Raw genomic sequence first — 12,832 nt, 5'->3', positions numbered from 1 at the left:
AGAAGGACTTGATAGCAATTAGGCAGCCAAAAAGTATGACCCCTTGAGCCTGGGTTGGGGCTCATGTGAGGAATCTGTGGGCTCACAGGAAAGTAACTGGGTAAGAACAGTTCCCGAAGAGAAAACACTCTAGAAGGGGTGGTGGCGCATCTCCAGTAAGAATTTGAATTTGAATAAAGAATTCTAAGCATTGCAGATTAAAGTCTTTGTCCCTTAGTTTGGTAGTTGTGTGATTTTGACCTTGCTGTGAGCTTTGTGTATTCCTTCGCCATGTAACACAGTGTTTTGTTAGGGATTCAGAGCTGAGCATGCTGTGAATGACTGGTTGCAGCAGAGGCCACAGCACCATGTTGCAGAGGTAGAGTGAGTCCTGGGAGCTGCAGCTGCGTTGGTGTGGCAGGTGCCTGGGTGGCTGGCCCTGTCCCTGGCACCTTCCCGTTTGGAATGGCATCTCTGAGGTGGTGCTGCAGTGCCTGGTGTCACTGTACTCCTGCTGCCAACCCCTGAGTGTGCTTCCACAGAAGGGGTTTTCACCTGTGGTTTGCTGGTCTCACATGGCACCTCCCACCCGTCAGTGGTGCAAGGAAAGCATCAGTGGCATTTGCAGTATGTACCTTAAATAAGTGCTTGGTGGTGAAAATTGCTGCAGAAAACATCCCGGGTGCCTGTGCGCAAACCACAGAGGGGCAAAATTTCAGGCCTGGGGTAGGCAGGAACAAAACTGACACTTTGCACCGCCGGCTTCCACTACAGATGCAGTATATTAGGCAGTATGTTGTTATATAACAAGTCCGTGCAAGCTCAAGAAGTGGTGCACAAATGAGTGACTTGATTTTGAGAATACCTACCTTGTATGACCCCCATAGTAGCCCCCAAAGACCCCCAAAATAAGTTGCTCTGTTTTAAGGAACAAATCAGTGGGCCCTCATGTTCATTGGGTTTGGGTTTTGTTTTTTTCTTTTTATGTCTCTTCTGTGGTTTATGTGTGAACAGAAGAGAGGAGAGTGACTGGATAGGCACATGGACCAAAAAATGGTGTGTTCTTCATGTTCTTCAGGCAATAGAATGTGTGTGAACCTCTTGTCACCAACCTATCTCTTAGAATCCAATGAAGACATATTTTTTTTTTCTACTAATTGACATGTACTGTTTCGTGTACACTTTTTTTTGGGAATCAAATTAGGTAGCTTTACTTTTCTACAGAGACATGAAGTGGAACATGGGAGTTTTTCGCTGCCAGAGTAAAGAAGCTGCTGCTTGTAGGATCTCCTGATAACTGCAGTTTGACAGCTCTATTAGTGATGATGGTGTGTGTGGAGGGGAGAGGAAGGACACTTCTTCAGTGGTGGCAGTACCAAGTGCAACTGTTTTGTATTCTATTAAGTAAGGATTTAATCTCTGACAGAGAAAAGCATCCTGTTAGTTTGATTTGTTTTGATTGGCAGTGAAGTCCAATCCTGTAAAAATTTAGATTAATGGATTCTTTTATCTATGTTTTACTTGTGGAGAAAAAGAATATTGAGGATTTCTTCTAGAGATATGCTGACTTGACTAAAAGTAAAGAGAGTAATTTACAGTCAGGGACAACCGAGGATTTCACTCTTTACATTGCAGTGCATTTACTTCAACTTAAATACATCCTTTAAAATATTGCATCAGCTTATGTTACATTGACAGTGATGAATTCCTCAGGCAATAGAATATATAATAGTTTAAGTCAACTTCTGAAACCAGGGCACAGTGAACATAACCATAAATGTTGGGTTTTGCTTAGTTATTCTTTAGTTATTTTGGTTGGCAGATTTCTCAATTCCCTTAAAGTATCTCACGCAGCCTGGGGTCAGATCCCAGCCCAACATCCTCCTGCAGGCACTTCCATGGGGCACTTCCATCAGTCGTCACATGACCAGAGCCTCACTGGAGGTATTGCATATTTAAATGATGGAAGGTTGTAGGCATTGATTTTAATCAAGACTTCAGTATTGCTCAAAAATGTTCTGAAAAGTAATTTCCTAGTTATAATTTTTAATGTCTTGTTGAATGTTCCCAGAGATTAAAATTATATCAGGGTAGGAATTCAGGATAGAATTACTGTATGGAAATGATTCTTAAAATGCAGGGTAAGTAAGTGGAAATTAGGACATCTCTCAATGTAATGGCTGGATGCATTTATCTGTCAAAATAAATACTAACTCTATTACAAGCTATACTAACTACTGGATGCTTAATGAGTTGCTAACAGAAGAACAAACTATCTTTTAATAATATAATTTTTTCACTTAGTACTCCATGGTACGTTGAAAAACACCTTTGATAAGACTGAATAAAATAAAATGTGGGAGTTTAAACATTCCTTTCTTTTCTTTTTTTCTTTTCTTTTTTTTAAAGTCTCCTTACTCCATTATTTTCTTTCCAGCGTCTGTTGATGCATTGATATTTGAGAACTTATTCTTTCACAAATCATTGTGAAGTAAGTTATATATTTGTCATAGGCTGTGAGACGTGTCCTTTAGCAATAGGACTAAATATGACTTCTATGGCATGGCTGTCTAAAGTGAGTAGAATTGTTGAGAGTAGGATAGTTTGATGGGCAGATATCTTTATGGTTCCTTTGATGAGGTCTTCTATGAATCAAATTCTGAATGTCTTAATAATGTGTGCAACAGGGTGGTGACAGCTGTGTAAGAGAGTGTGCCTACACAGTCACCATAAAGTTGTCTTGAGAAGGGGAAAACAATTTTAACAATATTCTGCCTTTTTAAATTCTGAGTATATAATTAGAATTGTAGAAAGGTAAAATTATTTGGGTTGGAAGGGACTTTAAAGATTACCCATTTCCAACCCCCCTGCTGTGGGCAGGAAACCTTCCACTAGACCAGGGTGCTCAGGGCCCCATCCTCCCTGGCCTTGAGCTTCTCTGTCCCAGGCTTCATCATCCTCACAATTAAAGAGCTGCCCCCTAATCCCTTATCCAACCCCCCTTGCTCTGTTCAGAGCTGTTGCCCCTCGTCCTGTCACTGAAGAGCCCATAGAGGTGGCCAGTGTTCCCCTCAATAAATGTCTCTGTTCCTGAGGGGTTTGTAGCACTCATGTAGGGTGACAACAGATTGATCAGAGTCAAAGCCATTTCAGTCTGCAGAGGAATTAAACAAGTTATTTCTCTTTTGGTTTTGGTTTCACACATTATGTCCTTGTTTGATTGTCATGCTGAGTAAACCAGTGGCTGAGCTTTGCCTGACTTGTTTTAAGGTCACCAGGTTTTGCCTAACTTCAATCTAAGGCTGTAAAGCAGATCAAGTTCAACCAAAACTTGATACTGTCTGCTTGAGAAGTTCATGAATTTTGTCAGAACTAATATCTTGGTTTTTGCTTAATGTTACAAAAATCTTGAATGCTTTTAATACTTGTGTATCACATTTACTTCAGGTTAAGTTTATGTAAAAGAGCTTGTGATGTTCTCAGTGGATTATTTTTGGATAAGTAAGCTTTTCAATTTTCATATAGTAATGTAATTAGGATGTCATGTGGGTGCTTCAGTGCACTCATATTTCTGTGTGTGCTTCTGGTACAGGATGATTTTCGTTGTTAAGCATTTCTTTGATAAACATCTCAAGCATAATGAAATGCTACTGATCCTTTCAGTTTGGTATTGGCCTTTGATAGTATCAGGGAAAAAAATAAGAGTAAAGATAATTGATGGAAATGTTGTTTTCTTGATTTAGCTCCCTTCTTAGAAGACTTTTGTTTGCTCAGGAGCTATAGAAAAATGCCACTGGCTTTAATATTGCTATGAACTAGCCTTCCTGCCTTCTTTCCAGACCACTGTACACACATAAAACATACTTTATACTTCTTTGTCTGAAAGCTTTTGTAAAGGTACCATAGGTTGTTCAGGCCCACAGCACTGTACCACAAAGCAAAAAATTAAAATCCTGTTCCTTTCTTTTTTAAATTTTGATCAGATTTTTATATAACTTAAACTCAGAGTGCAGAAAATGCATTGTTTGTTGTTTTCATGTGCACATATAATATGAATAATAAGGCATTGGATATTATATGAAACATTTTCTTTCATATAGTAAATCTTATCAGTTTAGTTCTAAATGGCCAGTTACAAAATATTGTTGCCATTGCTAGATTTTACTGAAGCTCTTAAGATTGAAAAAAAAAAAAAAAAGGCTAAAGAAATCAGGAAAAGATTCAGAAAAGAAAGACTGAAATTAAGTATGCGGATGCAGAAAACTCACACAAGCATCAAATAATATCAGAAAAAGGGACAGTTAAGAATTCATGTGCTTGTGTATAAAATTAGATTCTGGGTCAGTGCAAGTCAAGAGAATTTAGTCTCAATAAAATCATAGATGCAACCGAAATGACAAGACTTGGAGTAAATGGTTTGTAATCCATGTCATCACATTTTGTTGCCTCAGTGTAAAGGCCAGAAAGGCCTGTATTATGTAGCAATAAAGGGAGAACAAAAGCAAGGCTTTTAGGGATAGAACACCTCCAAGTCTGTGCAATAATGAAGAAAGTTAGTTTTTATGAGAGAAGGTTATTCTGATGATCTTCAGCTTTGTTGAAAAAATCCAGCAGAGTTTTTTTTTCATGCAATAAAGTAACATCTGTAAGCTAAAATGATTGGAGTAATAGGCAGAGAGTGATATCGTTTCACAAAAGACTTTGAATGACTTCCAGATGCCACTGCCAATACAAGTCACAATCAAAATGACCCTGTAGTTAACAGCAGTAAATTTGCACAGAAAGGTGCCCTGAAGCAAATGGGTATTTCAGCCAATAAGTCGGATGTTTTGATCTTTCTGTATCAAGCGCTCCACTTTTGGCACACACACTCATCTCTAAGGAGCTACAGTCCTTTACTGAAATATTAAAAGCATTTAAGAAGTACGAAAAGCAGTGTGGTAGGGTATGGATGATGAGCCAAGCTGGCAATGGCTGGGGAAGCTTGGGGAAAATGAGGGTGGGCCCTGGTGCACAGGATCTGGATCGTGAGCTTGTGAGGTTGACTTGATCTGTGCTGGACCCAGCTGCACCACCACAGGTACTTTTACGCTAGAGAAGGATTTGTTTTTACTGTGTCGGCTTCAGCAGAAAGAGACATGAATGTCATATTCAGAATTAATGTGGTTTACAGCTGTAAAGAGAAGTGGTGAGCTACAGCGTTTGTGTGTAAAGATACATGAGGCAGGGTGTGCGTCTTCTCTAACACGTGTTGCTCCTTTGTATGGCCACCCTTGTCCCAGCCAAGGAAAGGCTTCCAGGAGCATAGAAGCATTGCCTCTCTTGAGGGCAGCGTTATCCAAAGTAAGACAAAGTCATTTGGGCTAAACTTTTGCCTCCATGCTGACACAGATTTTTGAAAACTGGTTTGTACTTCTCCATACTTAATAAGAGAGCACCAGGAAGGTCAAGCTCTGTTGTGGAAGTCCAGTGGGCTCCCACAATTGCTGTTTTGTTCTGTGTCGTTTCATTAAGGATCATTGCACCTGCTACTAATTGCAATGTGGCTTATTAATAATGAAAGAGTTTTCAAAATCTAATTTATTTCTCATGTTTCTGGCTGTTCAAACAATGACTGTAGATTAATCAGGTTGCTGAATCAATTTGTGAGCTATTTATTCTCTTATTAACTTTTTAAAAAATCTTCTTTTCTGTTTACATGTTCCTTCATTGTGTATTGATCTGTGTGTGGTCAAAAAAAAGATAGTTTTCATAGGCAGATTGCAGCTGACTTTACCTTCAGGGTCTTGCTTCTTTTTATTTACAAATGTGCTAAATGTTGTGCAGATGTAGGAGACACAGTTTGTGCCCTCAAGAAACAGTAGAAACCAAACCATGCAAGCACTTGTGTTTCTGAGATGCAGAGTACAAGAAAAATAAAGTCAGTGATTTGTACATCGATTGCTACTTCCACACGTTTGATTGTTGGATTAAAGACAAAAATGTGCAGTTTTATGTGGTACTTGCCAACAGGGATCTTTAGGAGTGTTTAGGATTACTGGACTGGTTCTCCAGCCTGCTGCAGTGAATGTGCTCCAGCCCTGGCAGGGCAGTGTTCTGTGTTTAAAACAGCCTTAAAATCCCACTCACACAGGGCTGGTTTATACCTACTGCTGGTACTTGTAATGGCCAAGAATTATTGAAGATCAGTAAAGGAAGATGCTTATCTCTCTCTCATATATATATCCCCTCATCCCATCCCAGTTTTGTTTACTTTCTGACAAGAGTTTGTCTCCTCATTTGCAATGTTTTCCTCAGTCATCCTGGTTCCCTGTTGTTTAGGTGGGTATTTCTCACTACATCAAGGGAAGAAATGTTTAAAAATAGAGAAATGCAATTCTTAGTCCAAAAACCAAGACAACCAGCCCCAGTTGGAGGAAAAGTGAAGTCTGGGGCAATTATAATAACTGTTGCTACACTTAATTTATTTAAAATATATTTAATTCATTAAAAAGAAAGGAAGCAAACGGCATGTTGACAGTGTTGGTTCTGTGAGCCTGTGAACATAACTTCACCTGATACTGCTGTATGGTAACTGTTAATATCTAAACAACGTTTCCATCTCTTTTAGGATCAGAGTCACACCCAAGTGTCCCAGTACCGCCAGGATCACTCTCTGATTATGAGATCTATTGTCCATATGACTGATGCTGCTCATTCGGGAATTATGCCTCCATCTCAGCTCACCACCATTAACCAGTCTCAGTTGAGTGCGCAGCTGGGGCTAAATTTAGGAGGCACTAATTTGCCACACACTTCTCCCTCCCCTCCTGCAAGTAAATCAGCCACTCCTTCCCCATCTAGCTCTATCAATGAAGAGGATGCAGATGAATCAAACAGAGTAAGTTATTCCATGTGCTGCAGCGAGCAAGCTTCACACATCCGCACGCTGTATCCTCATGGATGCGGCACTATCAGCTCAGCTGCAATGTGGTCATTTCAAATACAAATGTTATGGTGAAGTGGAAAATGATTAATTTGCTGCTTACCTTCTTTTCTTAGGAAGTTTCTATGCTAACCCTATAATAATAAACCTAAGAAATTTTTTTTTTTTCTTTTGGTCCAATTTGGCTCAGGTTTTCAGTTCTGTTGAATCTCTTCAGGCATCAGTTTTGGGCAGTTTTGTAATTTTAGAATTCTCTGGAGTCATGTAAAACATAGATGTGTTTAGAGAGAAGTAAAATAAGCTTTCTTCTAAGTGAATGTTTAGTTAACTTATATTTTCCTTTTAATAAATCTCTTATAAAAGGAAAAAAAAATATTGACCGAATGAAGTACAAATGTTGTTATTGCAGTATATGTTAAAGGCCTAATTTAAGACTGTTCCATGAAAGGTTTTCTCATTAAGTTGATGGAAGTTATGCATGTGGAAAGCTCATTGTACAGAATCCTCAAAATATCAAATTAAATTACTATCATAGAGGTATATTTAGAGCCACTTGATCCCCTTGTTGCAATAACCTGTGCATAGTTCAACAAAGAGGGTCCAGGGCACGAGGCACACACAGGGAGCAGAGGTGCTGGGATCCTCATCCCAGAGGGAAGAGAGGGGCTGTGGGTGCCTGCCCGTGGCACCTGCCCTGCCCAGGGAGCACTGGGGGCCTGAGGGGGCACAGCCAGTGCAGCGGCAGATGGACACAAACTGCTGAGTTGCTGCTACTTTTTGCCTGAAGGGTGGGATTTTTAACCCCTGGTCTAAGTTGCCTGTCTAGGCCTGGGGTTGGCAAATGCCTCCACGCTTTTGCCTTTTGAGTCTCGACTGCTGGGATTGTATCTTAAAGGGAAAAGCATAGATGGCCTTTTCAAAATATGTTATGAACTAAATATTAATTTTTTTTAATACAAATTAGCATTGGGGTGTCCTTTCTCAGGTCGAGCTCATAAGACATGGCTCTCAGAGCCATGCTTAAAATGAGTAGTAACTACTCATGCATTTAGTTCCAGCAGATCCAATGAGATTATGCTGAGACTAAGTACTCCTTGGTAAAAAGAAGGGCCTGCACAACAGGACTTTCCCAAGGTTTGCCTACATAATAGATTAATCTATATAATATTACAACTGACTGTCGATATTTTTTTGCAATTTATCTGACTTATTTCATGCATTTATTGACTGTTCTTATCTTACTGTTTCTTAGGCTACTGGAGAAAAAAGAGCTGCCCCAGATTCTGGCAAGAAGCCCAAGACTCCAAAGAAGAAGAAAAAGAAAGACCCCAATGAGCCACAGAAGCCAGTGTCAGCATATGCCCTTTTCTTCAGGGACACACAAGCTGCAATTAAAGGACAGAACCCGAATGCTACTTTTGGAGATGTTTCAAAAATAGTGGCATCTATGTGGGACAGTTTAGGAGAAGAACAAAAACAGGTAAATTGGTGCAGGGTTATCTCACCAGAAGTAATATAGTAATCCATGTAAAAAAATCCTCCTACCTCTGCTCTGAGCGGACCACACTGCTTGCTGATGTAGAACTCTACCTCTGTAGAGCTACACTGAGTTTTGAACTTTCTGAAGACCTGGCATCTAAAAATTATTTCTTTGTAAGAGCCAACAGGTAGTGTTAAATGACTGTATTTGTCTTTAAATTTTGAAGGGCAGTTTGTAGAAGAGCTCAGGTTATAGTGTCCTAGAGTCCTCTTAAACCATCTTTTGATGATTGCTGTTTCAAAGCCCTTGCTTCCTATTAATAAGTTAGAAAATAGAAGGTGCAGCATATTTACCATTTCCTTTGATCTGCCTTATGAATTTGTTACAAAGTGTGTTGATTCCTAACCTTTGAAGCCAATCCTCTGAGTCTCATCACCGTGTTGTGTGTGAAATGCTATCTCCAGCTTCAGCTTGGTACAGTGATGAGTTTTGTACTTCCTTAAAGGCTATTCTTCTTCCTATGCACATGAAACTGCTGCACATGGATTGAAGGGGGTTAAAAAATACCCTTTGTTTGTCTGTTCCCAGTAACAGTTAATAGAAGCTTCTATGGGAGAACAGATTCCCATGTAGAACGTCTTTTGGCAAGAGATGAATGGTACTTGTTTCTGAAATACATTTAGAAACTTTTAGTCTGATCTAACAGATGATAAAGAACATGATTTAAAGATGAATTTAAATTTACTGATGATTAAAAATATAGATTTAGTAATTTTTGCCTAACTTTTCTTGTTTAACTCAATGGGATTCTCTCATGCTGGCTTTGGGGCAAGTCTAAGCTCTTTGATTCACCTTTTTTAAAGGGCTACAGATTTTTTTTTAATATGTAGTTCAAGTATTTGTTTTAAAAAAATGCTTAGGTGTATTTTGCTATTCTAGACTACTGCTGATGCATTTTGGCATTTGAAATACTCAATTTTCTAATATCCCTGCTACTTGGAGTCAACAAAATACTGTTTTCTGGGGAAGGAAAGAGTGCATAGGTTGTCTTGTCAATCAGTTGGCTGCTCAAACTGATGTCAAATAGCAGGCTTTTGTTATTCCTGATAATTAACATAAATTGGAGTGCAAGCAGACCTGAAAGCCTGCAAGAATATTTAGAACTTTCAAATAAGAAAAAGCACATCTAACAGTAGAATGTTTTCAGGGGGTTCGGTCTACATCTTTTGTTTCTTTGCAAGTGATTTTGAGAGCATTCTGGCAAAAACAGCTTAATAGTTGAAGTTGGTGAAATTGTGGTCTCTTTTAACAGGTATATAAAAGAAAAACTGAAGCTGCCAAAAAAGAATACCTAAAGGCTCTTGCTGCCTACAGAGCAAGCCTTGTTTCTAAGGTAAGCCTAATAATGCCTTCGACGTAATGCAAATAAGCTTTTACCAATGATATTGAAATATTTGGGGCAAGGGGGGGATGTTATGCACAATGGAAATAGAATCCTAGGATTTCTGTAATACAGCTCTACAAGATGTTGTGCTGCTGCTTGAACCCTGCTTAGTGTCTGCAAAAATAATTTCATCTCTCTACTGGCACACTAATGATTACCAGAAAATATCTTTGTAATTGTACATCTTCCTTGAGCTGCGGAGGCAAAGCAATGCACTTCACCACACAAATAAAATTCAGTCATGAAAAATATACCGACCTTTTGACATTAATATTTGCAAGCTGTTTGCAGAGGTTTGTTTTTCCTCGATTGCTGCTTCTCAAAGGACAGGCTTGCTTTGCGTGGAGTTGGAGAGCAGTTGTTGGGTGACAAAGCTTAAGTATTCTTGCAGGTGAGGGTAAAGAAATGCATAGTGGCTCTGAATTTGGAGAGTACTAAAAAATGCACTAACTGGCAGTGAGCCACATGGAGTATTTTAGTGGATCCTGAGTTAAAATAAAACCTGTGAAGAAAACAAAGCTCTGCTGTCTTACTTGAGAATTTACCTTTCTAGACGGCAGCACTATGCAGGTTGTAGTTCTGTTGCATCTGAATATCATAAATGGAAATGTGCTTATAGGCATCTAAAATATGGGTAAAACATTACCAAGGTGGTTATTTATCCAATAATGTTTTATAAAGATCAACTACAAAAATATATTCAATCACAAGAAATTCAGAGAGAGTGATGATGTCTTAACTCCTGGGAATATTTATTTGGATGTACAACTGCAGAACATTAGTAAATCATATGGAAAGTTGCTGTGTATTTTAATTAATGATTAAAAATACAACATCAGATATTATACATGTGCTTTGAAAGCTGGAAGATTTCTTCTTTTTCATGTGAGATGGTTGCTGGGGTTATGGAGGGGATAGACACTTGTGCAGCACAATTTATTACCTTCTCAGGTAAATGTCTAAAGAGTGCAACAGTTAATTGCTCATTGGCTGATAACTCACGGGGTGGGGAGTGTGTGCTGCTGACTCCCAAAGAGCAGGGTGTTTTGAGAAACATGCGAATATGTTGGGCCTGCTCTAGCTCTTTCAGAGACAAAATGTATGTGACATCTGTGACTTTCTGGTGTTGATCAAGGGCACAAGTTAGTTTTTGTCCAGGTGAGACCTGGAGGTACCATATAAGGAAGCAGATAAGGAGGTGATACAATGTGTTGGTGATCAGTGATTGTTTTCAGACTGCAGATTGATTTTTTTTCTGATAGAAAACAAAACATGGCAAAGGTCTCTCAGTAGCTATTACTTTTATTACCATGTAAACAGTAACAGTGTTTTTTTCCGTTGAAAAGACAATTAATTTCTCTTCCAAACACAGGCTGCTGCAGAATCCGCTGAGGCCCAGACAATTCGCTCTGTTCAGCAAACACTGGCATCCACAAATTTGTCTTCCTCCCTTATTCTGAATAGTTCTCTTTCTCAACACGCGACGGTGTCGGCGTCTCCCCAAACTCTTCAGCAGCCCCTTTCCAGAGCAATTGCTCCAAAACCCTTGACCATGAGGCTGCCGATGAACCAGATTGTGGCTTCTGTTACCATTGCCCCAAACATGCCAACAAACATTGCAGCTCCATTGATAAGCTCCATGGGCACAAACATGGTGCCAACGCCCTCTTCGTCTCAAGTCAGTCCCTCCATGCAAAGCCAGCAGCACCAGATGCAGCAGCTCCAGCAGCAACAGATGCAGCAGATGCAACAGCAGCAGCTACATCAGCATCAAATGCATCAGCAAATACAACAGCAAATGCAGCAGCAGCATTTTCAGCACCACATGCAGCAACATTTGCAGCAGCAGCAGCATCTTCAGCAGCAGATTAATCAACAGCAAATGCAACAGCAACTGCAGCACATACAGCTTCAGCAAATGCAGCAGCAGCAAATGCAGCATATGCAACACCAGTCACAGCCTTCTCCTCAGCAGCATTCTCCAGGAGCCCCGCAGATCACTTCTCCCATCCCTGCCATTGGGAGCCCTCAGCCAGCACCTCAGCAGCACCAGTCACAAATACAGTCTCAGACACAGACTCAAGTATTATCGCAGGTCAGTATTTTCTGAAGATAAATGATCTTGCAACATGGCTTTGTGTTGATGGAGGGGGTAGGGGGTAAACCATATTTGGCTGAAAACTGTAAATTGTTGATGGTAGTTATGCAGGGATGCATAACAGATCAAATGATCCTCTAAAGTGTCTATTAGATAGGCAATAAAGAACTACAATGTAGCTGTGTATCATCTTTTAGCTGACTATAAATCATTTTGTTTAAAAGAAAAAAATGCTGTTCTCTTTTTCATGTGATGCCTTTTTAATTTATTTAAGCTTTACCTACAATATGTGAATCAACTGGCCTAATAAATACCTGGACCTTATGACTGCAAAATGGCCTTTCAGAGTTATATGCTATAACCCTTCTTTCTCTAAAAGTGAATAATGCACTTCAAGGCAGTATGAACTCATGAAGCCCTTAAAGCACAGTTGTAACTACCTGTAAAATTATGATTGGATTTCATACAATCATACTTGTATTACATGAGTTAGTTGATGGCATTTTTTGTCATGAAAAATTAGAGTAAATCACAGATTTTTGCCAAAGCTCTTATTTTTTTTTTCCTCTCCTAAATGTCTTCAGAAAAACAAATGCAAGTAACTGGACTTAAATGTTTGACCCAACTTTTCACTTCCTTTCTCCAAATAAACCTGCCATAGTTCTTAAGAAAATATATATTGACATTTACCCTCTTACGTTAATTTCAATTACCGAACAAATGTGAATATTATATTCTGTGTCGAAGTGATGAGTTTCAGATTTAATACACTGTATTTTTAAAAGGGAAATGCACTTAAATAAAACTGTTATTACAGAAAGCTAAAATGAGAAATGCAAGTTATTAATACGCTGTAAAACCAGTAGAATATTTAAATGAAACTCCACAACTGAATAATCAATGTAA

General features: G+C 39.2%; 1 protein-coding gene across 2 annotated transcripts in view; it reads left to right on the top strand.

Moving 5' to 3' along the window:
* Positions 1–12,503, top strand: part of TOX3 (TOX high mobility group box family member 3) — a 73,750-nt gene extending 61,247 nt beyond the window's left edge. For both annotated transcript variants that reach the window (XM_066194305.1, XM_066194304.1), the window contains exons 4-7: positions 6,590–6,859; positions 8,157–8,384; positions 9,697–9,777; positions 11,201–12,503. In XM_066194305.1, coding sequence (XP_066050402.1) covers positions 6,590–6,859; positions 8,157–8,384; positions 9,697–9,777; positions 11,201–11,938 — 1,317 coding nt within the window. In that variant the 3' untranslated portion in view covers positions 11,939–12,503. The remainder of the gene's footprint in view (positions 1–6,589; positions 6,860–8,156; positions 8,385–9,696; positions 9,778–11,200) is intronic.
* The last annotated feature ends 329 nt before the right edge of the window (positions 12,504–12,832 follow it).

The sequence above is a fragment of the Chamaea fasciata genome, unplaced genomic scaffold, assembly GCF_029207755.1.
Source record: "Chamaea fasciata isolate MVZ Bird 193981 ecotype frontalis unplaced genomic scaffold, bChaFas1.0.hap1 SCAF_12, whole genome shotgun sequence".
Lineage (NCBI taxonomy): Eukaryota > Metazoa > Chordata > Aves > Passeriformes > Sylviidae > Chamaea > Chamaea fasciata.
This window is presented reverse-complemented; position numbering and strand designations above follow the sequence as displayed.